This window comes from Dermacentor silvarum, chromosome 1 (genome assembly GCF_013339745.2).
Source record: "Dermacentor silvarum isolate Dsil-2018 chromosome 1, BIME_Dsil_1.4, whole genome shotgun sequence".
Lineage (NCBI taxonomy): Eukaryota > Metazoa > Arthropoda > Arachnida > Ixodida > Ixodidae > Dermacentor > Dermacentor silvarum.
In genome coordinates, this window is record NC_051154.1 from 70,168,311 (window position 1) to 70,192,175 (window position 23,865).

At 46.4% G+C, this 23,865-nt stretch overlaps 1 protein-coding gene across 2 annotated transcripts in view; it reads right to left on the bottom strand.

The window, feature by feature from the left end:
* LOC119465325 (protein O-mannosyl-transferase Tmtc3) overlaps positions 1-23,865 on the bottom strand; it is a 333,204-nt gene that overhangs the window by 80,278 nt on the left and 229,061 nt on the right. Inside the window, exon 4 of one of the 2 annotated variants that reach the window (XM_049669279.1) lies at positions 2,581-2,843. In XM_049669279.1, coding sequence (XP_049525236.1) covers positions 2,581-2,826 — 246 coding nt within the window. In that variant the 5' untranslated portion in view covers positions 2,827-2,843. Of the gene's footprint in view, positions 1-2,580; positions 3,675-23,865 lie in introns of those variants that run through there. The other variant, XM_037726130.2, reaches the window with a different exon arrangement.

Sequence of the window (23,865 nt, forward strand, 5' to 3'; positions counted from 1 at the left end):
GGGCCTGTAAGGTATTTTGAATAAATAAATAAATAAATAAATAAATAAATAAATAAATAAATAAATAAATAAATAAATAAATAAATAAATAAATAAATAAATAAATAAATAAATAAATAAATAAAAAGTGAGCTTGAAAGGGTCATTCGTCTCTTAGGTGCTTCGATGCATATCCGAGTATAGCCCGAGCAGAGCACCACAACTGGCCATTACGACTTTTCCTGCAGGAACAGCGACCGGCCATCCGCCGTCCGTTTCATCCGGGCCCACAAGTGACAAGAGTTTTAAATCCAAGCTTGCTTTGCCTACGTCCCCGGAATTTAGCCTGTCTGAGTGGATTTGCCTCACGTCACCAAGTTATTTGGTCTAGGAACATAAGGACGGTCAATGCTTCAAATAAATACATTTAAACGGTCTTCGGTGTATCCTCTTCAACTCTCGTAAATTTGTTAAACAAACACCTTCTGGTTTCTCACACCGACCTCTGACTCCTCCCGAGCAAGTTACTTTCGAGTCGTGCAGAGGCGGACGACAGTGTGGGTACGCAAGCCCTTTGATAAACGCCCTGACGGGGGTGGACAAGTGACCCATAAGAGACGGCTGGTTCCGCAGATCCTACGACTGTCTGACAGTGCTGGGATGGTCTCCAAGAGCTTAATAACAGACATACCAACGCTCTTGGCACAGAACGTTGTCCGTTCAAATTTGTCGGACTCCCGAAGCAAGTTCCTGCAGTGCAAGAAGCATCTGAGTTTCTGAAAGGAACCCTTAGAGAAGTTTATCTAATTCTACAGTTTCCCCACAGGCAACAGTTAGTATGTAACTCTTCGCTTTGTGTTGTAACTTGTGTTTGCCCAAGGATGCGCATGCATGTGCCGCAGCGACTATAGTCTGCAGCAACTGAGGGCCCTGCCAGCTACCAATAACCCTGTCCGTGTCCGTGCTAGGCTGAACATTTTGACGGCATCTAACCTGCTGTCACAACTAAAAACACTAAAAGCGCCAGCCACGATTGACCGCTGCGTCTCGAATGTCCACAAAAGGTTAGTTGCGTCTGCGTAAGCCAGCGTACAGTAAGGTGATCGGCCTGGTCCCTTCATTTCCAGGCTGCAGCAACCTAATGTCACTCACTTACTTTATGGTGGAAAGAAATGAAATACAGTACCTTGTAGCGGTGTACTTGTTTACGTTTCGATGCTTCCAAGATTACAAGGAACTGGCGGTGGTCACACTTGCTTATTATGACTGCTGACATGACTGTATGAGGTGCGACAAAATAATGACGAGCAGGCAAGCGTATATTTAAATGACGTGTGTAGAAACAAGTACTTGAAAATCACGAGCTCGGTTAAGATTTTCCAGTTAAATAAAAAAGTGAGATATATGCAATGTCTTGCGGTACAACCGCGCTAGAGGTACACAACTTTATTGACTGCTATGTGCCAAGCGTTTCCACCTTACTTCCTCACTTATTTTCTCTCTACTGATCTTTCTTGGCCACACCCATGCTAAGCAGTCCAATGCCTTAATCCTTTGTACATTCTCCCCATTGCTGTTACCACCGTTTCTATCGTCGTCATTGATGTCGCCGTCTTTGCTGTTGTTGTGGAAATGAAAACGGCTCTAGCGTTGAAAGAGCTTGACCGGCTTTTACTCCGCCTAAACCCCTTATTGCGATTCTACTGATAACCCATGCCGAGGAGGTTGATTAATTAAGGATACTATCATTTGGCACATGACAAGTACGTCGCCTAGAAACCTCGAAAACGATCGTTCCACCGCCAGCCTCTCTTGAAATGTAGTGAAGGAAGGTCTAGCGCTCTTGAGGCTTCACAGCTGCATTTTTCTGTCATCGGTGGAAATAAATCTCTTGGAGAAAATGAATGAACGTGCTCGTTTGCCGAGACAACATTGCTGTCTTATTGTGACGTGTACATACAACGTTATACAACGAATAGCCTTAGAAAAAGTTTTAGCATTACCTGATGCGCAGCCCCGAGAATTCTCGTGCGCCAGCGCACACAACAGAACGTTTAAAATTGTCTCTGGCAGAAGCACCGTTTACTAATTGATCTGGATTACTCGTGGCGGACGTTATAATTTCACATTGTATTCAAAATGCATAACTGGCTGATTAACAAATTTTCACTAAGTGTTAACACACACGCACGCAATTCTTCTTCTTCTTCTTATTATTATTATTATGATTATTATTATTATTATTGTTGCTGTTATTGTTTCACAGTTTCAACACATTGTTCAGTTGCCTTTCTCCTCCTTTTCTTTTGAAATTACACTGCGTTTTGTTGTACCTTGCACACTTATTTTCGTGATTGTACTTTTTATTCATCGTGTTTGTTTTCTCGCATTATGGCTTGTTCTTACTTTTTCTTTATATATTTTCTCTTTTTTCCCTTCTATTCTTGCATAATTTATTTTCCTTTGTTTTCTTGGCTGTAATGTATGCATGCGCTAGCACTCACCCCTTTGGATTGTTCCTGGGCACTTTTGATTTATGCATGCTTGATTGATTGATTGATTGATTATCACTACGCGGTAGCGACGTGACTCGAGGCTCACCTTCCGAAGCGGCGTCCCCCAGAAGTCGTTGAAGAAGAGGTTGGCGATGGGCGTGCTCTGTCTGAGGTCCCGATTGGCCTTGACCGCCGCGAGGTCGTCGAACACGAGTCCGACACCCAGCGACGAGGCGTACGCCGAGCAGGCGGCCGCCGCCACCAGGACGGCGTGCGCGGCCCGCGGAGGAGACCGGCGGCTGGCGCACGGGCTCCAGGCGCCAGGCCGCCGTTTGCACCATGGCTGCAGCATGCCGGCCACGCCTCCGGCTGCAAGTGGAGCACAGTGTTGCAGCCGTGAACGGCACAGCAGAGTCGGCCGAGGAGATCGCGTGCGATCAACCGCTTTAGGACTAGCAGACTGTGCGTCGAGTTGAGAACAATGGGGATAACCTGCGCTCTCGTTGAAAATATACTCTTGGAACGTGTCTTTCTTCAGAGATCCCAAAGAGGGCATGATGTGCTGTGCGAGTTTTTGTGTTTCACGAAACCTTGCTTCAAAGCATTTACAGTGTGTCTGTGGTCAAACTTTTCCTTTTCTTTTTTTTTTCTTTTTGTTCATCCCGCGAATACACGCAAAGTGCCTAGAGCGGCCAGTCGCGCGGCAATTTTGCATGTATTCGCGGGCTGCTTTCACGCTCGGAAAAACAATTTTATGTAGCACGTATTGAGCAAAAGAAAACTGTATCGGAAGTTCATGATGTTGCTCCACAATTTTCTCATTGACACCTTTAATCTAATTATAAGAATCGAGAAGTTGATTAATTAGTTAAGGTTAATTATCTTATTAGGCAAAATTAAAAAGATAATTTGAGAATCCCCAAGCGACGGCAAACAACATTACTTTAATTCTGTCCTGCTACGTGGCATTTGCATATTTCTAAATCTTGGTGCATGTAGTTGGGACACCCTAGCTGTACTTATAGGTGCACGGTTAGGGACCCCAGGTGGGCAAAATTAATCCGGAGTCCCACACTACGGCGTGACTCATAATCATATCGTGGTTTTGGCACGTAAACCTCCAGAAAATAAGCACCATTACAGTGGGGGGTTACAGACACATAGAATAATATAGTAGGTAAATATAGGATGACATGACATGGGAGGATTAGAGAACACATAAGGATGCGCTTAGAGCAGGAGTTAAGCGATAACATCGATTCTATAGCACAACAATAAAGAAGCAAGCTATATTTGTACTTTCAAGCCCTTTTGTGCGACATAGAACGTGTAATTTGCAGCGTAGAAAAAAAAATACACATTTATACATACAAGTTCTTACGTTCATTGTCTGTTTATTTAATATTGCTGTTACGCGGCTAAACATCGAGTTCTTAGGTTATCGTAATTAGTCGCGCTCATCACATACAATAAGCGATTATCTATGCTGATGTCATCCTCTGAACGAGGCAGATGCTCCAGCTAACATGAGTAATGGGCAAAAGGCTATATATTGAACGCCATGTCGTTCGTGGAGAGAATAGAGCCAAATGAGCTGTGGCCTATGGAGATAATGGCCATAAGAATATATATTCTCTAAAGCCCGTATTGCACGCAAATTCTTTCGGGATCACTCAGTGCCCTGACTGGCGGACCTAGTTCATGTCTCAGTCAAAGACGTACCCGACCGTGTGCAGCGTCCCGTTCGCGACGCCAGAGTGCACGGTGGATCAGAGTCGCCTGCACAAGTGAAGAACAAATGAAATTTTGTTTGAAAAGCTACGAGGAGAAATGCTTTCGAAGCCTAAACCTCTCACCATCAGCGCCGACAACCGCATAACCATGTATATAATTCAAGCGCAAATAACAATGTATTGGGCCTCACGCATGCCCTTAATGGCAGAAATGGAGCGCACGAGGCCAGCTTGATGCAGCAGTGGAGCCAATAATAATCTGCGCAACACAACGTCCAGACAACTCGCGTTTAACAGCGCGGAAATTGTAATCACTTCAACTAGAAAAGCAACTTAGGAAGAAAGAATAATAAGTGTTCTGAAAACAGGAACGTCCAAGCCACAAGAAAGCACTGCGGTATATCAAAGCGGCCCCTTGAGCACCGGCGCTGCGTGATGGTGCAGCGGTGACGTCAGTGCATAACAGAAGACAGAAACTGATTTATATTATCATTACAACCCCCCCTCCCCCCGCTACGCTCCTTCCTAGAAAAAAGAATAATAATAAACGTCGACGCAAGCATCGTACATTGCTCTTTCGGTTACGTCGCCAAGATACTCCTCGAACTATTGAGAGCATCGTTGCCAATACAAAGTTAGTAATCACCGTGCTCATGAACGCTGCGCATATAAAATCAACGTCAACGTTAGCACATTATGCTTTCTTTAGCCGTATTAATATAAAAAAACAAAGAACAACAACAACAACAAAAACAAGAATATTGAACATTATTTAATTTCTGAAGTTTACCTCCATTGCTGCAAGGAAAGTGGCGGCGACCACAACAAAGGTAGGAGGTCGTTACTACCTAATTAACGAGCAATATGTGGTAATTGCCCCTTTATATAATGGCCGCGTCTAACGAAGCAAGTGCATTTTCAAAAAAAAAAAAAAAAAAAAGCAATCGCGCGCTTATTAGAGCTGAGAAACGTAAACACGCTTGTCTGCACTTAAAAACAAAACAAGAACGCGAAGGGAGTGCTGACAGAATGTTTACGAACTGCCTTGTAAGTGCCCGGAGGAGTTCCTGACACGCTTTAAAACGATGATGGACAGCGCGGCTGATAAAAACGGGCTCAACAAAGAGAGAACGAGCGAGCAGTTGCGATGGTGGCCCACCGCACAAGAGTAAACACCCTCCCCGGCTTGGCGGGGCACACTGGGCCGTCCCACCTCACGCCATGTATCGCCAGGCTGGAACGAACTGGCGTGCCGCATGGCGCCCCAGGCCAACGCTTATGTGGCGCGCAGCAGCCTAATTCTCTTCGAGCTTCTGCTCCGAAAGCACCTCCTGCTTCAACGTAGACTGCTGTACTCGCTGCATTTATGTGCGTGTGGGAGGCTGTACCTGTCCCGTCTGAACGAAAGACCGCTCACAAAATTTAATCCGTTGATAAGGGGATTTCCGTATCCCCGGGGTCGTCCCGGTTGCCGCCACTTCCGATAGCGTAACGGAGAAGACGAGAGAGGGGTGCTCTTTTTTGGAAAGTAACTTGGTAACAGTGGAGCCTTCTCAATTCTTCGCCAAGTAGCTTCAGCATCGGGAAGGGTCACTTAGGCGTTGAGAATTAAGGGTTCCATTACGAGCGCTGAAGAGGGGCGTCATTCCGCTTTGATCACAAACATATATACTCAAGTACGCTCTCAGACATGCTTCTCAGTGCTTCAATTTCGGTTTGGCATGAAATAAGTAAGAACGCACCTTAAGCAGGCAGAAAAGAATGAGAAAGGTTAAAAGAGAAACAGAGAAACACAGTCGAAAGGAAGGCGAGAAGCCCAGGCGACAGAAAGAAAAGGATCTGAGCGCACCGACTGCATCCTGCCCTTTCTTCCTTCCTCGATAGTCTTCTTGAAAACAGCGAAGCTCTTAAGGCCGCCTTCACCGAAGAAATCTCGTTCACTATTCAAAGCACGAGTTCCGTCTAGAGACGTGCTCAGGGGGCGATCAAAGGAGCGGTCTTTCTTTGTGAATCCCGCGAAAACGGCCGCTACGCTGCCGGTTCCATCACGAGGCTTCTTCCCGTTGCGCTGTTCGCGCGCGGTTCGCGCGCCGCGTCTTACATTCCGGGCCTCCCGTGCGCGCGTGCGCAGTGGCTGCGAGACTCGGTAGACTATACTACAGGCGGCGGCGGTAGCCAGCGCGTGCAATTTGAAAAGCAGTGCCACCGCTGTGCGTGCTTCATTTTTCTTGCTTTCGGCGAAGCACCCTTCGGCCTAGCTTTGCTCTTCCTTCCGCGAAACGCCCTTGGTGAACACACGCGCCGCATGCCACCTAGAAACACAGCCACACGCGGAATTCTAATCATTATCGCTATCGGCGCGTCTCCGCGTGCTGCATGCGGCTGTCAATGGACGTGATAGGACTGTAATCGCGACCCCCGTCCAGGCCGCCGAGCGAAGCATCCAGCCGTCCCCTGGATTTTGCTCGTCGCCAGCAGCAGCCTCATGAAGAGCAAGCGAGAAAAGAGAATGCCTGCTCAGAACCCAATAAAGAATGCATTAGTGGGAGAAATTGGGGGATAGGCAAAAAAGGGGGGAAAGAAACGCAGGCTGAGAGAGCTAGAGAGAGCTCTCATGTCGATGCCGAATTGTTGCCATAAATATGTAAGCGTCGTTATGACGTACAAACAGGCACCGCAGTGGCGTTTGTTTGCCGTTACGAACCGCCCCGCGGTGCGCCTTCAAATGACGTTTTCTTTTTATTTATTTTTTTCGCACTGCTTCACTGAGTAGGTGTTTCTTTGTGCCTCAAGGAGGGGGCAGGGCCTGCGGGCGGGCGACAACCAGCTCTCGGCATGTATATCGAGCAGAAAAAGTGGGAGCGCTGCCGTTATCAACGCGTGTCAAAAATGCATGGCTGGCGTCGAGGGCCGATTCTTCCGTGTTTACGAGCACGCGGACCTCTTTTTGGCGCTTATCTCGGCGTCGACACCCTTTCACGTGGCGTGCGCCCGAGAGCCGCCCCCCGGAAAAAGCCTATAAATTGCGAAAGAAGAAACGAACAACTCTCATTATGGAGTTAGGGACACGGCGGGAGAACGAAGCAAATTGCTTTTGAACCAGCTTCCCTTCTTTTTGTGTGTGTGTGTGTGGCTGAAGGTGATTTATGGGCCTCTTCTTACCTCCCCGCTTCCCCTTCTCCATTCCATTTTTTTTTTCTGATTCTTTGCATTCGCTCCTAAGTGCGAGAAAATCAGTGTCACGCAATTAATTGCCCAACTTGGCATACAGCTTGGTGCTGACTGCGTTAAAAAGATTACGGGCAGCGTTGCACGTGGCAGGTGGAGCGTGGTAAGCAAAATGCCAGGCGTATAATATTTCGACGCGTTTTGGACTGGTCAGGTAACGAGAAATAGCACAATTGCATGGCTACATCCTAGCTCATTCGTGATGATAACAGACACAAACGGGGCACATTATACATAGAACTAATAACTACAGAAAACGCTCGATACGTTGCTGAGAAATTGTCAGCAGTGTTACAGATCATGTCGGCCTATAGGCTCGACACCAGTATTGTACACAGGGGACTCGACCGACTCATGCACGCTGCATATAGATATGATTACTCAATTTTTAATGTACAAAAAGCAATCGAAATGCGTTGCTGTGAAACTGCGGATGATTGAAGAGTATTTAGTGGAACTTTCTGATATTCCGGTCTGCGCTTCACCGCCAACAGGAAGAAAAACGCCGCTGGCCACCAGTAAGGGCGGCGTGGCAGAACGTCGGCAACACGGCATCTACACATAATATACACGGTGTCCCAAACTGTCATGCACCCAAGATTTAAAAATATGCAAATGCCACGTAGCTCGGCAGAACCAATGTGATGTTGTTTGACGTCGCTTGGAGATACTCAGATTATTTTTTGCATGCCGCCTAGTTACATATTTAGTGTTAATTAATTAATCAACTTCTCAAATATTATAGTTAGATGAAAAGTATCGATGAGAAAATTGTAGAGCAACGTGAAAAACTCCCGATACAGCTTTCTGTTATTTAATACGTGCTACGTAAAAGTGCTTTTCAGAGCGTGAAAGAAGCCCGCGAATACACGCAAAGTGCCTCGAGCGGCCAGTCGAGCGGCAACTTTGCATGTATTCGCGGGCTTCTTTCACGCTCGGAAAAACACTTTTACGTAGCACGTATTGAGCAACAAAAAGCTGTAGCGGGAGTTTTCATGTTGCTCTACAATTTTCTCATTGACACTTTTCATCTAATTATATTTGAGAAGTTGATTATTTATGAACACTAATTATGCAATTAGGAGGAATGAAAAAAAATAATCTGAGTATCTCCAAGCGACGGCAAACAACATTATATTGGTTCTGTCCAGCTACGTGGCAGTTACATATTTTTAAATGTTGGTGCATGATAGTTGGGACATACGACATATATGCTCAAATAAGCCCATACGCTCAAATCATGGCGGTTCCTCGGTGGTTCATGGGGCTTAGCGCCATCTGTGTGGCAAGGAAACACTTGGAAGAAAAAAATAATGTGACGCCATAACCATTAACAACAGAAGTGACGTCATTTTGTTCTCAAAGGAGCGAAAGTTGTTTTGGCAGCAAAAGTTCAGCCGTACGGATGTCGAAATTACATCCCTGCACAGAGCAAACTTTCTTTGGAGACCGACGAAAGCTTTGGGCGTAGAGGGCTGGCAGCATCGTCGGACGCCAAGTCCGTCGGGCAGCGCAGCTGCACGAAAACAGCTACAGTAAACAACTATCGGGCGGTCGTAACTCACTACTTTTGACTGAACATGTTCAGAAAGGATGAAACCATCCGCGCCACCGAATTCAGACAAACGTTGGCAAGCAAAACAACACAACGTTTGAGGGGGTCACATCGTAACAGGTGGACTTTACGAGCGCGTCTTTTTGCACACTTCAAGAGATGCATTTCATTGCAAGTTATAGCGGCATCAACGCCCCCTTTTATAGTGGGCGCTGGAAAAGAGGCGTTTATTCATAATTATAAAGCAAAATAGAGTTGTCTTTTCATTCTTCGCCACGCGTATATAAAATTGATTATGAATTTTATTTTCGGTGAATGAATCATACTGTTACTTAAAATTTTTTTTTTCTTTCTCAATGTTTGTTCCCTCCTCACATAGTCACGCTTCAATCGCTGCTTCTCTAACAACCCTTGCTGATGTCGGTGAAAATTGGTTGGAACCATTTTTTCGCCCGAAGCTTCGCGACCTATTTGGATCGACACAGGAAAATACGTCGAAAATGCGTTCCATGTGGCTGCCGCTTCCGCTGCGATGCGAAGGTGGTCGTTACTGCGTTAGTGCTTGACTAGGTCTCCAGAAAAGTTTTGGAGTCTGTTTAGATAAGGCCTAAGCAAATAGCTATGGAATTTGCCACGGCGGTTACCCAATGACGTTCAGACGTTGAAGCACACGGCGTGGCCAATCTTCCATAGAGGGATTTGGCTTTGCAAGAACAAACATATACACCTTTTTAGACGAGCGCCCGAGGAAGCGAGACGTAAGCCGAAAGAACGGGAGATCTATCTCAATAATAGGGTGGCGTGCTTGCAGTGAGCCTATCTTTATAGACGTTGAAAACAGCGCGAGATGCGAACGAAGCCATGACCGTTTTCTGCGGGGAGGAAAAGGTAAGGCGACAAGCGGCTCTGGTGCTTCGAAGAAATATCCCTGCATTCCGCTGAATACGCAAGAAAAGTCGCAAATGCGGCTTTGGCAGCACGGCGGTTCGAAAAGCCCAAATGTATATACGTACGTCGGTCACCGCCAGTTTCTCGGTTTTCCCATTTCACGCTGGCTGTGGCGCGCTTTCCAAAGTAATGCGCCAACTTTACCTACACCGGCACAGAGGAAATGCAAAGCGTAAACGCAGAGGATACTCCATAGCCAGCTGCCCGCCCACTTTCTCGATTCATCGAGGCGCCGGTGACAATCCACCATGCCTCATCGCGGCTGCCTGACTTTATATAGCAAGGGCGGGAAAAATCGGGATATCATTTGGCCATTTTCGTCAGCGCGAGTAGCTTGCGTAGGTAGGTTAGCGCTTAGTGCATGCTGGCCTCGCGAGCGAAGCTGGACCAATGTGAAGCGGTGCAAGGACGCCCTCGTAAGGCGATGGAAAACAAACCTGCCTTTCCGCTGTTAAAGCGGGCGGTATAACGTGCCGCCTTCCGATCGAATTCTTTTGTTTTGTACTTAAAGATAACTCCGGCAGAACCCATCTCACGACGGATATCGACGGTAATGCGATTAGCATAGAAGCAATGTATCGACACACCATAGTACCAACGCCTTAAAGGCGTCACGTAGGATGCGTGTTGGCAGCCTGACGCCTCTCTCGCGCTTGTTCTCTTGACACGCTGTGCCACCTGGCGTCACCCCCAGGAAGTCCGCGTGTGGCGTGTGTGTGAATTCCGAGAAGATTATCAGAAATGTATTTGACGCCAGTTCGGTTTCGCCCAGCACTGGATAAATTTCAAAACTAGTTTCTTTTCCCCCCCCCCCCCCTTTTTTTTTTTCCTTGGTCAGTGAAGAACGGTACATACCCAGCGGCACATACCCACTTACCCAAATTGACATCAAAGAGGTTAATTCAAGTTCGGCACATACTCAGTCGCACATTGTTGCCTGTTGCCAAGTTAGCATTAAAGATATACTTCATTAAAGAAATACTCCTTCTTGCTTATCTTTAGGTTTCTAAGGCTCCTTGTCCTTCTACAGAGCTGACCACACAGTGGTCTATAGACTAATTTTGCTTCGGTAGTCGTGCGTGGTGGAACAACACAGATGGCTGCCGAAAAAGAAGTACGGCAAGAGCACAGTCCAAAGAAAGCGGACAAGGCTGATGCAAGCGGCCAGCGAAACCACGTGTGCGTGCCCGTATATAGGTACGTGCGGGTGACGGAAACAAGGCTGGAAGTAAGTCTAGACGAGCGTCACGCCAGTGTATAGCGTGGCGTACCATGACCGTTATTCTCGATAAGAAACAAAACGGACATCTAATTTACGCGGTGCACCTTCGCGAACTGCTCCTTATATAGTGCCTCGAATGCGCGCTGTATGAAGTCACGCGGCTGCTATATATATACTCGAAGCGTGGTGTCTGGGCAACGCTGTGAACGGAGTTACTGTCTTTACGTCTTAGAGCACGAAAATTGCGCTGTTTTTATGGCAAACCATCTGCGCTCAACTGCCTTATTTCCAGGCACGCATATATTATGCAGGTAAACCTCGCTTATGTTCGTTTACACTCGTGAAGCGCACTTAATTGGTTAGTCTTACTAATCCGCGAGTTGGCTCAACGCGACACGGCGCGCCATTCGAGAGCGTATTTTTCTTCTCTCAGTCTTGTTTTGTCATCTCTTGAGTTTTAGGTTTCTTATTTACTGAGATCCGTATGGCAGGACGCTTTATTCTCTTAAAATATGCGCATAGAACCAAAATAAAGTGCCAACAGCGCGTGTTTGGGCGAATAATTTATTTAGATATAATCAAAGATGTTGCAGTCTACTTTGTCGCCGGCTTCTTTCTCGCATATAAATTATTCACTGAGTGAAGTCACATGAGCTGAAATGAACGCCATTCCAGCAAAAATCATTTATTTAGATATAATCAAAAACGTTGGAATCTATTTTGTAGCCGGGTTCTTCCTTACAATTACATTATTCACTGAGTTAACAGTGTTCACGAAGTGAAGAAAAGAAAAAGAAAAGAAAAAAAAAACAAAGAAAAAGAAACAAGGGGCCTATTTCACAAAGCTTTTCATTCGAAAGTGCTCTTTTGCACTGGCCAGCCGCATTCGGAAATAATATGTCGAATGCGATCAGTTCTATAGTGTAAGAACTTTTTTGTGAGTGCGGGCCCAGTTTCGCAAACGAGCGTGGAGTGTCTATTTGTTTTGGCGCAGGACTCCAAACATTCTGAGCTTCCTACAAAAGTGCTCATGCATTAGTGCCGTTGGTTTTACTATGACTACCACTTCCGCTAGAACTCTTTGTATTTTACTTCGACGGAGTAAAACTCGCAACGATTGTTCAATCTCAGCGTTTTAGGTAATTCAGATAATTAAAACGAACGCGATTGTACTGTGGATACGTTGAACACATTTGCTAGTTTATATATGAGTTAGAGCTTCATATATGAAGTTACAACGTTTACCCGGTATTACTCTATGGGAAGAAACTTTACTATGTCGCATGTGAGTAGGCGTTTCTTTTATGAACGCCTATTCATTCCTCACTGAAATGGCGGACAGCACCAATCGCAACACATGTGGCTTAGAGAAACCATAAAACATCTATCCGTGTGACCCAACTTAAGAAGATCACAGGCTTGCCCTTCGGACAGCTTTAGATCGCTCAGATGCCTGGCCTTTTACAGAATAAACGATCCTGGGACCGTTGCATCGCGCGTCTCTGATGTGCAAAGCCATAAAAGCGCTGCTGCATTTTTAGAGATGCACCAGCCTATTTGACCGCTTGTGACGAACTGAACGATGAATGCTTCATTGCGTGTGTCTCCATGCATACTGTGAACTTCTCTCCTCCTTCTCATATTACGGTCCTCTTTCTTCGCTCACCAGAGTAGAGTAGTCAGCAGGGCTCAGCCTGGTTAACCTCCCTGCTTTTCCCTTATCACTTCTTTCATTATGAACACATTTGCGGGGCTAGTTAGTGAAACATTGCTACATGGGCGATAGATGCGATCGGACACACATTGCAACTATGGTAAATTATCGCAGTTTCATAACGGACACAAAGTTCAAAGTGGACAAGGACGGTCGCTACTAGCAACTGTTTATTCTCATGCCACTCGCCGATATTTGTGCAATTTGTTGCGCGTGCGCGCCATTGCATCATCGCATCGCAAGGGAAGAAACCGCGACGTAGGGCTCTCGCGGATCAAACAGCGGCTTGCACGAATTCGTACTTAAACTAATGCAAGCTTATCGAAGCTTCGATAATACAAATAGAGGCATTCTTTTTGGTAAAGAATGCCTCCAAGGCCAACCGAGACGTGCAACTTTTGCTGCTGCCTAGGATCTTAGTTTCGCAAAGTCGTGGTTCGCAGCCACACGCAGAAACGTGCGGGACCAAATGTGCGTGGTTATCCTCTTTATTTTTTTGTTACTTTTCAACAGGATAGTGTCCCGAAAAGATACGCCGATATCCTGAGTCATTACAGACTGGGTAGGAGGATCTACCTACCCACGCATCCCAAGCTGACAAGAGAAGAGGCGGTGATCTTCCGCAAACTACAGACCGGCACATTCCCGCATGGCACCCTGCTACACGCCATGTATCCCACTAGCTATACTCACAAATGCCCCTTCTTCTCTGTGCCCAATACCCTCTACCACATGGTATGGGAATGTCGACCAAACCCATCGACACCACCCATCACCGGACCAACCGTCGAGCAGTGGGAGGCCCAGCTGACAAGCCCGAGCCCTGAAGACCAGCATCGCCTGGTGAGCAGGGCCAAGCTATCGGCTCAGGTCCCCGGCATCCTGGACTATATAGGGACGCCGCCCACCTCGGACGATTTTATCGTCTGCTCATTTCTCTGAATAAAGTTTATTCCTCCTCCTTTTTGAGCATGCTCCCTAAGACGGTCATTAACGCACATTTCCGTCTGGCCGATGTAGATTTTCCCACATGACATTGGGATGGAGTAAATTAAGGAGTATTTTGAGCGCACAGAAGATGTAGTTTACGCGATACCCTTCACGTATAGAAATTATTACGAGTATGCCGGGCAGACAAGCCACTGCAACCAACGATGGGCTGAGGGAACATGATTATAATGTCAAACGGCGCACATGACAGGTAGCTCGGTGCTCACTGCAATCCCATTAACTGGAAGAATACTGCATTTCGCTGCAGATTTTGCTCAATTATTTTTATAAATTGGTGAAACGCACAAAGTTAATAGCAAAAGGTGATTTCTTCTGACTTCCATTCTGCAATTACAACACACCCCCTAAATCCGTTACTCAAAATTATTTCGTGAAATTTTATTACCTAATAATCGCACTGGTAAATATTCCGCAATTTATGATGTCCGTCGCGGTTAGAAAGCTTAAGAAGTATATATTATCATTCTGGCTCGAATCCTATAGCCTTTATAATCTGATACAGTTATCGCAGACAAGGCACGTATGTATAGCACTGCGAAGGTCAGGAAAGACACGAAGCTTAAAGAGCTACGTTCACAAGGCGTCTGTGTACGCACGCATGCGTACAAGCAATCGTAACAATGCATTTTACGATATTGGCAGAACTCGGTAAGATATCACGCGATATCTTACACACACAAACCTTTTCTAAGGTTTATGAGGCGAAGAAAATGCGGTGGAGGAGTTGTAAGCACAAGAGGAACAGTGGCAAATGTCTATTAATTTTGAAGAAAAAAAAACTGTTTTTATGAGAATCACACATAAGAAAAAACCTCTTCAATTTGCATATAGTGTTGACAACATATCTCTATTAGAGGTAACAGAGTACAAATATTTGGGGCTATGGATAACCAATGAGCTTTCCTGGACGAAGCACATAGATACTGTTATTGCAAATTCTTTGCGTAAACTGTTTTTCTTGAGGCGTTCACTAAAATCATCTACGTCTAGAGTTCGTTTATTGTCGTACAATTCCTACATTCGTCCGTTGTTGGAATATGCCGTAATTATTTGGGACCCATTCACTTTAACCAATATTAAAAAACTGGAACGTGTACAGCACAAGGTAGTTAGGTTTGTTTTCAATTCATACGGCCGTGCGTCTGTTAGTGAGCTCGTAAGACGGAGTGGATTACCCCCGGTGACTGTGCGCAACCGTATATGCCGATTAAAGTTCCTCTTTCAACTTGTAAACGGCCATTATAACATTAACACTTCCAAGTTCTTTGCTTACTCATCAGGCTATAACACAAGACGAAGGCACGCTTTATCAATAACCCCTTTGAACGCACGGAATAGCGCTTTCAAATATTCTTTTTTTCCAAGGACAATAACAGACTGGAATAATCTTAATTCTGAGATTGTTACGCAGAATTCCGTATCAATGTTTGAAAAATGCTTGCAAATGTTATGAATTTATGTGAGTTATTTGCTTGTATATTCGCTTGTATGTTTTATGTATTCTTCACCAGTGTTTGAAAAATGTCTGCATATTTGATGAATGTTGTATGTGTTTACATGCTTGCATATTTCTATGTATACCCACATGATCTGATTGCAGATCGCAGTGTCTATAAATAAATAAATAAATAAATAAATAAATAAATAAATAAATAAATAAATAAATAAATCAAAACAATCAAGCAAAAAAACAAATCCGTTTAGCAACAAAGCATCGCGTGAAACGAGTGAGTGAGCTGGCAAAACTTCCGCCACCTTTTCTAAGGAGGTTTATGAGGCGAAGAAAATGCCGGTGGAGGAGTTGTAAGTACAAGAGGAACAGTAGAACTCAAAGCACCGCTTCAAAGCCCCGCTACTTTAGTGCTACCCCCCCCCCCCCCCCTCTCCGACAAGTTGTATGCGCGAACGAACATCTCATCAAGCCGCGAGGCCGTTGAAGAAAAAAAAGAGAAGCAGCACGGTGGCTCGTGCGCTCAGCTATCTGCGACAAGTGTGCACCAGCGCCGGAAACCACCGGCAAAACATCGGCCGGAGTTTATCCCAGGGCCGATAAGGGCCCGCAGCACGTGCGCCGCGGCTCCACTCGGTTGCGCGCTTCTTTTGTCTCCCCGCCAGAAGGTGTGCGAGCAAGCCCGCGGGGGTCGCTGTAAGACACGATGTGCAGCGAGTCGCCGGTCCATCCCTTGAAACCGGCCCAAGACAAGGCGTCGCCGTATCCGCCCGGGCCCATTGTGAGCGTGTGTGCGCAGCTGCCACGAGAGCGCGGCGAGATACTTGGCCAGCCAGACTCTTGGAGGCGGCAGCGCCCTCTCCGGCGTCGCGCGCCTTCTCCTCTTCCCGGCCGTGGCTGACGTGGCTATTTCGCTCAACTCTTCGCTTCCCTTTGTATGGCCAGCCACGCGGTGCCGATGGTTTCGGGAGGGAGAAAAGGGGGGGGGGGGGCGGGGGCGGAAAGAGGCCCCTAAGTGCTTTCCATTTCGGCTCGCTCCACCCGTCGAGAGATAGCGTGCGCCAGACAAAGCCAAGATGGCGGTGTACCATTACGCGCACCTCTGGATCCATCTTGAGAGCGAAGGGGCGAAGAAAACAGTCGCAACGGTAACCGTAAAGGGACACCGCTGCTCGCCGCCGCCTTCCGACAACCCACCGACAAGAGAGTCGCTCTCAACTGCTCCAAGCAGTAACTTCGTGAGAAGCCCTCTCCCCCCTCGTCACTATCTCTCTCTCTCTTCTTCCTGTTCGTGATTTCGTCACGAATGCACAATCTTGCGAAAAGGACTCAGTCATTCGAGCGCCTTCCGTGCGTTCTTAAGTAAAAGAAAAAGAAAAGGAAGAAAGAAAATGGGTGGGTACCGATAGCAAAGCGTAAGCGCCTAGGCTGCTATAGAACGCCGCATCGCGATGCTTAAAGAAAGTGTGCACCTTCGAAGGATGGCACATTACAAGGATGCTGGCAATAAACAGCGTGTTTGTGCTGTTACTGCGCTGTAGGAATTGAAAATTGTTTCAGAGGGAGGCCTTAGTTGTATGTTTTTTTGAAAAATAATCAAGCGAATTGTCTTATGATTGAAGCGAATAAATTTTGAACCCTGAAAACAGTAAGGGGTTTTCAAAAATGCCTAGTCCTAAGATCTGGCTCATATTTTCATATATATGCGTAATGTGTCAAATTATTTGTCCTCATTACCTTTAGACCATGCACCCTGCACAGTACATGCGACCGATAACACACCAACAGTGAACCGCCGATTGCAGGGGTGAAAGCAGAGGCCCTTTTGAGGATCGTTGCGCTCGTCTACTTGACAGCCTACTTAGTGAGAAAAACGATGAATACACGACATGCGTGTTTTATCTCATCCAGTCACGTTGTCATTATCATAAATAATGACCGTACCCGTGATCCTGTATTACTGCAGCCTGCAGTGAGCGCAAAAAAAGAAGAAAAAATAGATAAGAAGCAGAAAGTTCATGAAGATATTTTTTGGGAGGGTATGGCCAGGAGAAAGGAGCTTTGCAGTTGCTCCCCTGCATAAAGTGGCTGCTTCCATTAATATAGTTTCCTAGCTCCTTATTTTCCACGGCTGGTCTTTCTAACTGCAAAGTAGATTGGAACGTCACGTCTTGCCAAGCAGGTTATGTGTTGTGCTGTTTTTTGATTCGCTTGAGTTGTATTCACTGCGAGTAAACTAGCCCCACACGCGTGTGCGTTACTTGTCGCGGTACTCCTGGGCAAGAAAAAAAAAAAAGACTTACGAAAGAGGAGCAGTAAGAGCTGTTGCAGAATCTCCTCCGAGAACACATGTAACACGTTATGTTCTTGTCACTTTTTCTTATACATGATGAGCTCTAATACAGGTACGCTTTACCCAACCCTTGTTTGCGTGGTTCCATAACGAAAGTTTGGGGCTTTGTTGCCACAAAGCAGGCGTACAGGCTATGTGACGACGCGAGATTGCGAGCGCGAGAAATGTAGCAACAAGATGCGATCGCGGCTTTCTTGTAGCCGTAAGAAAACAAAAAAAGGCAGTTAGTTGATGGGAAATAAGAAAATCTATATATACGCGTCAACGTGTACATCGTGGGCTCGAGACAATTTCTGTCATAACCGCGCGTGGGCCAAGCACCGCGACATATATGTATAGGCAAAAAGGAACAAAAATATACGACACGGTTTTTATTCTTGCCTGCCGACGCTCGATCGAAAGTGCTTACGGGAAATGATGCAATCACGCTCTTCCATTTTGTTCGGTGTTCCTCCGCTCGCTAATGCAGCCAGCGGCAAGGCTGCAGGGGAAGTTGACAGCTGTGGCGGTGGAACGCAATTCGCTCGCAGCCGTTGCCTCGCTGCTGAATCGGAAGGGTCCCAATTTGTCGCGGTTTTCCGGCCCCCAGCATACAGCTGGAAGCACACGCAGACAGTCTGTCCTCTCGAATCAGGAACTCGAGACATCAGACTGCCCCCCCCCCCCCTCCCCCTTTTTTTTTCCCCTCGTTTTCCACGCACGACTAGTTTTTATTTCTCCTCGTCTTCACGCTCCATCTTGCCGACTCTTCAGAATAGCGAGCGTTCTCGCTCTAATTGAATGAAGATTTTCTTGTGGGAAAAGTGCGTATTGTTGTCGCCGACGCTAAGATAAATGACGCCAATACCAAGAGCAGTCCCGTCCGTACAGCTTTTACAGTAAGGCAAATTGTTCTTACGGATAAAAACAACCGCGAAACACGTCGCTATATACAGTGCAAGTTGTATTAGCATCGGCGACAAGGAAGCAATGCCGTTTGTGACTTACGCACTGAATTTCTGCACCACTGCGGCTCGAAGACGCTCATGAATAAAGTGTTTTATATGGAATGAAACTAGTAGTGACACTATCGTATTCCTCCAAATCAATACATAGATGAAGAAGAAGCAAAAATGGAGGCCGCCATAGCGTGAAAAAGATTTGCCGCGACATAAACGAGCAAAAGAGGGAAAATACTTTCTCGGCTTTTACATGCGCGATATAGATGGGAGTGTAAGCACTTTATACCTGTCACTGCTCAGAGTAAGCAGAATGAAGTTCGGAAGCAGGAGACGCACACAGCGTGCGCTAAATGCACGGCCTTTTCTTTCTCTCAGTTGCTCATTTGCTCGCTACGGGCCTGACACCACCCGCACAACGAAAATGTATCCGCGCAATGTCCGCGCGATATGCAGAGGCAGAAAAGAAAGACAACAACAAATGACACGGCACGAAAAGAACTGACAAAATAAAAAGGTCGGGGATGAAGGTGGGGGGGTTGAGGGGAGAAACGTCGATGGGTACCAAAGACATCGGCGCTTTTCCTATGCATTGTTTTAGGAGTGCAGTAGGAAGATCACTAAGGACAAAAAGAAGGCGCAACAACACCGACGTCCACAAAGAAAAAGAAAAAAAAGAAGAACCAAGAAGAGTTAAAAACTAAAGTCTACCCGCGACAAAAGAAAGACAACGCAGGAGCGAGCGCTCTACCGTGGACCACGCTGCAGCGTGTCTTACAAACTCGATTCTCGGCGAAGATTGGGAAAGAGAGAGACTGGCACTGGGTTCGGCGCGACGTCGGCGTATCAGTGCGTGCACAGACATACGCGCAGATGAAGTCACGCATAATAAGCCGCTTTCGTGAGGCTCGAGATTTCAGAAACGGATTACGCAGCTGTCGCAGCAAATCCGCTCGCGGATGTACATACACACCTGAATACATGCAGAAAACGGAATAAAGGCTGAGTGTTCGCGAAAGTTTCTGAGGAGCAGACAGCATCCTTCCGTGTACTCAGACTGCTGCCGAGTTACGGAGGGCGCGCAACGGCCGCACGTATACTGCAAGAACTCCGGAAAATAGCACAGCGATTTCTTCTTCTTCCTCTTTTATGACAAAGGGCGCATTGCCAACGAATTCATTAGGACCATGATTATTTTTATTGCTGTTATACGGCTTGCCTTACGGCCAAATTTGCGATCAATTGCGAGTAGCAAGTTTTCTAACACACACACACACACACACACACACACACACACACACACACACACACACACACGCACACACACGCACACGCACGCACACACACACACACACACACACACACACACACACACACACACACACACACACACGCACACACACACACACACAAACACACACACACACACACACACACCACACACACACACACACACACACCACACACACACACACACACACACACACAACACACACACACACACACACACACACACACACACACACACACACACACACACACACACACACACACACACACACACACACACACACAAAAGAACAAGCAAATTTGACGTGCCAAAATCGGGATAAAAGTAAGAAGTCGTGTGACATGCCGTATTTTGCAGTTTTAGCTGTTTGTGATAGTACAGCCACACAGGAATAGAGTCATAAATGTATTACTACTAGAAAGTGTCTCGATGACGTAAACGCTCTACAGAGAAAGAGAATGATAAATGAAATGCAGAGAAGTTAACCAGGGCTGAGTCCAGTTGCGTATCCTGCCCTGGGAGAAGGGAAAACGATAAAGTCGAGTTGATGCGCACTGCAGCCGCCGACATTATGGACTTGTTATCGTTTTGTCACAGACGGCCGCTCTGGATGATCATTGCACCGGTGAGTTGTTCCGACTGGAAGAACCATAAGCGCATATGTGCATTCGGTAAAAGTAGGAAGACACCCTAACGCTGACGAAGAACGCTCTGAGGATGTCCTGTACGAGGCCCGGAAGAACGTTGAGATATTTATTTAGTAAACTTCTTGTTGAATAATTTCTTCATTCTTCTAAATGCCTAAGCATTTATATGCCTACCCAATGAGAAAACCCGTCCATCCGTCACGTATTACAACCGCTTTCAAGATAGGGCCCGCAGCTGCGAGCGAATTGACCTTCGTGCTGCCTCTCGCTCCAACGCGAACTAAGCGGCGAGAACACAGCGCACACGAAGATATGAGCACTCGGCATACTTTGTCTTCATCGCAGATCGTTTTCAAGATAGGGCCCACGCAGCCGCCGCCGGAGTATGGTTGATCACAGTTGATAATGGTTCGATCACGTCTACGTACGAGGTCTACCAACGTGACACTGTTCAATTACGTCACCTACTACAGCACCCCTAGGCCAGTGCTAATCTCCCACGAAGCAGCGGCATCATCCAAATGGACCATCATATAACATGAGTGTTGTTGCCTCAAAAGATGGCTCGTACCCATGAGGGGATTGGCCACACTAAATTGATTGAAAAGTACACCCAACAAAATACCAAAAGGGGTAAATTTTGAAAGGGCCTATACATACATACAACTTTGGAAAAAAAATTAAATAAAATGTCCCACGCTTGGTACCCTAGCAGCGTAACCTTCCGGACGCTTCAATTAACTTGTGCAGAGCGGTAATTATCGACCCATGAGCGAACATTGATACTACTCGCCTCTTTTTCGTCGTCTCATGCTGGTCTCAGTTAACATTTCAGGTGTTGCAACAGCGCTTCTCCGTTTCACGATTCTTTCACGCTGTTTCTCGCAATTATACCATTTTTTCGCGGTGTTTCTCGCAATTATACCAAACACAGCAGCAAACGACGACGAAACAGCAGGTGATTAGCAGCAAATACTTGTGCATCATTTAGATAACTCCCACAGGAGATTCTGCGTGTAATTTTTTTGCTCGCTTTTCTCAACAATCACTCCGTGTCTTACATCAAACCTCGCATTCATCTGAAAATCAAATCACCCTCGTCTGGATCCCAGCACACGCCGGCGATGTCCACCCGCACCTCACCAACCTCAACGAGGTTACACACTCCGTATCACGAGAACTAGCCTACCATGCCGGAGACGGTGCATGTGCACCCGCAGGACGCGACCGCCTTACAAGATACAACGACCTTGTGAAGTCATTTTACCTCGCAAGAAGAATCTTTTCCACCCCTCACGGCAAGTTAAACAGAGCACAGGCAACCACTCTTCACCTGTTACAGATCAATACATACCGTTCCCTCACACAATATCACATCATATACCCCGACATCTACACAAGCCACACGTGCAAGATCTGTAAAACTCAACCAGAAACACTCCCCCACATGCTATGGGAGTGCAAACGTCCATACCCAGACCTTAATCCCGTGACCCTCTCATCGAGGTGACACGCCGCCCTGCGCAGCTCCCATCTCGACGACCAACTCTGGGCTACCCAGCAGGCCTACGAAGCAGCGAAGAGGCAAGACCTCGACTTCCCATCGTGGGAGGCCTAGGCCCAGCCGACTAAACTGCTGGTTCTAAATAAAGTTCTCTCTCTCTCTCTCTCTCTCTCTCTCTCTCTCGCTTTTCTTCATTTTGAGCAGTATTTTGCCTCTGTCATTTCCCACCATTTTCCAATTAATATTTTTGTCTGGTGGCTATGCACAAGCTCAGTTATGAGCGAATGTCTCGAGCATCAAAATAATCTTAATTTGTCACAAGCTTAGGTTGGGCTTCGCCTCACACATAGTCTTGCAAAGACGAAGCACGCTTCGCCCTGAATGAGGAGCAAAAAGAAAGAAAGAAAGAGAGAGAAACAAAAGGGAAGAAATCACAGTTTTGTTCAATGTGGGAAGAAAGCACAGAGATAGCAAACTTGTATTACGCGAGATGCTACACTTGCAGTGAACATTCGTAGCAATACGTGAAAAATCTGCGCATCACGGTGGATTTGAAGTCTTTGGGTCTGAGAGCACACACATACACTTGAAGAAGGGAAGAAAGGCGCAGCAGCATGCAGAACACGAGAGTGACAGTGGATCGTCGTAAGGATCATTCCATTTTACTTGTATTGTCGACAGGCGTTCTGGTTTAATGAAGCCCTCATATAGTAGAGCGCCGCGGCGAGAGGCCACACTGCTCAGGCAAAGCAGGAACAAGGCTTCCACTAAGTTGTCATCGTCTTCATCCTCGAAGCAGTGCATACTGCTCGTTCTTCTATACAGTACGGTATGTATACAGAGCCAATGACCAAGCGACTAATCCATCGCCACAATCACCACTAATCCCATCACAATCACCAATAGTCCATCACCATCAATCACGCACAATGCCAGTACTTCAAGTTGCGCACACTGCAAAGTTTTAGCCTACAGGATTCGAGCTCGTACTGAAGTCAGCCATGGCACCTTCCATATATTCTCATTCCTTGCCCTCCCTCGTTCTAAAAATAAATAAATAAATAAATAAAAAAAAGCGACGGTGAAAATTGAAGCACGCGTCAACCTTTACATACAATAAAGTGAAACAGTCGTACTTAAAGGAAAGCGCTAGTTAAATGGCTTTAAACACGCATGTTCCCGATTCGCGCAATTTTCGTTATACATCGAAGTGGAGCTCTGCTGACGGTCGTCAAGGCAACAGTGACATATGGTTCGACCGATTTTTCGTAACTTGAATGCCTGCATGGTAACTTAATGCTGAGCAGCGTTAGGGAGCCCAGAAAACAAACAATGAAACCGATTCCATACGATCTTTGTATCTCTGACAAATGTAAGAATGAATAACGGCCACAGAGAGCAAACAAAACTTGTACTTGACAAACACGTCGTTAGCCAGCGAATAGACGGCAATATAGGAGCGCCAAAGCGCCACTTGGAGCTACCGTTTGCATAATGCATGTCTCCTTGGGTTGCATGCATATAGTGAAGCGAAAAACAGCAATTTTTCACGGCGATTTGGACCGCTCATGATACGTCACTGAGAAAAAATATTGTTCTCGGTTTGTCTTCAGTCACAATGCGGTGGAACGTAAGACGCTCATTAAGGCCGCCGACTCTCGGTCAAACGACCCCGCTAATGATCGCGCGAAGGCATTGGCCGGAAAAAGAATGATAAAATATATCTTGAGAGAAGCGCATAGGCCGGGAACGGTAAAGATATTTCATTCGGCATGTGCCGTTTCCTCAGGCCGTCGT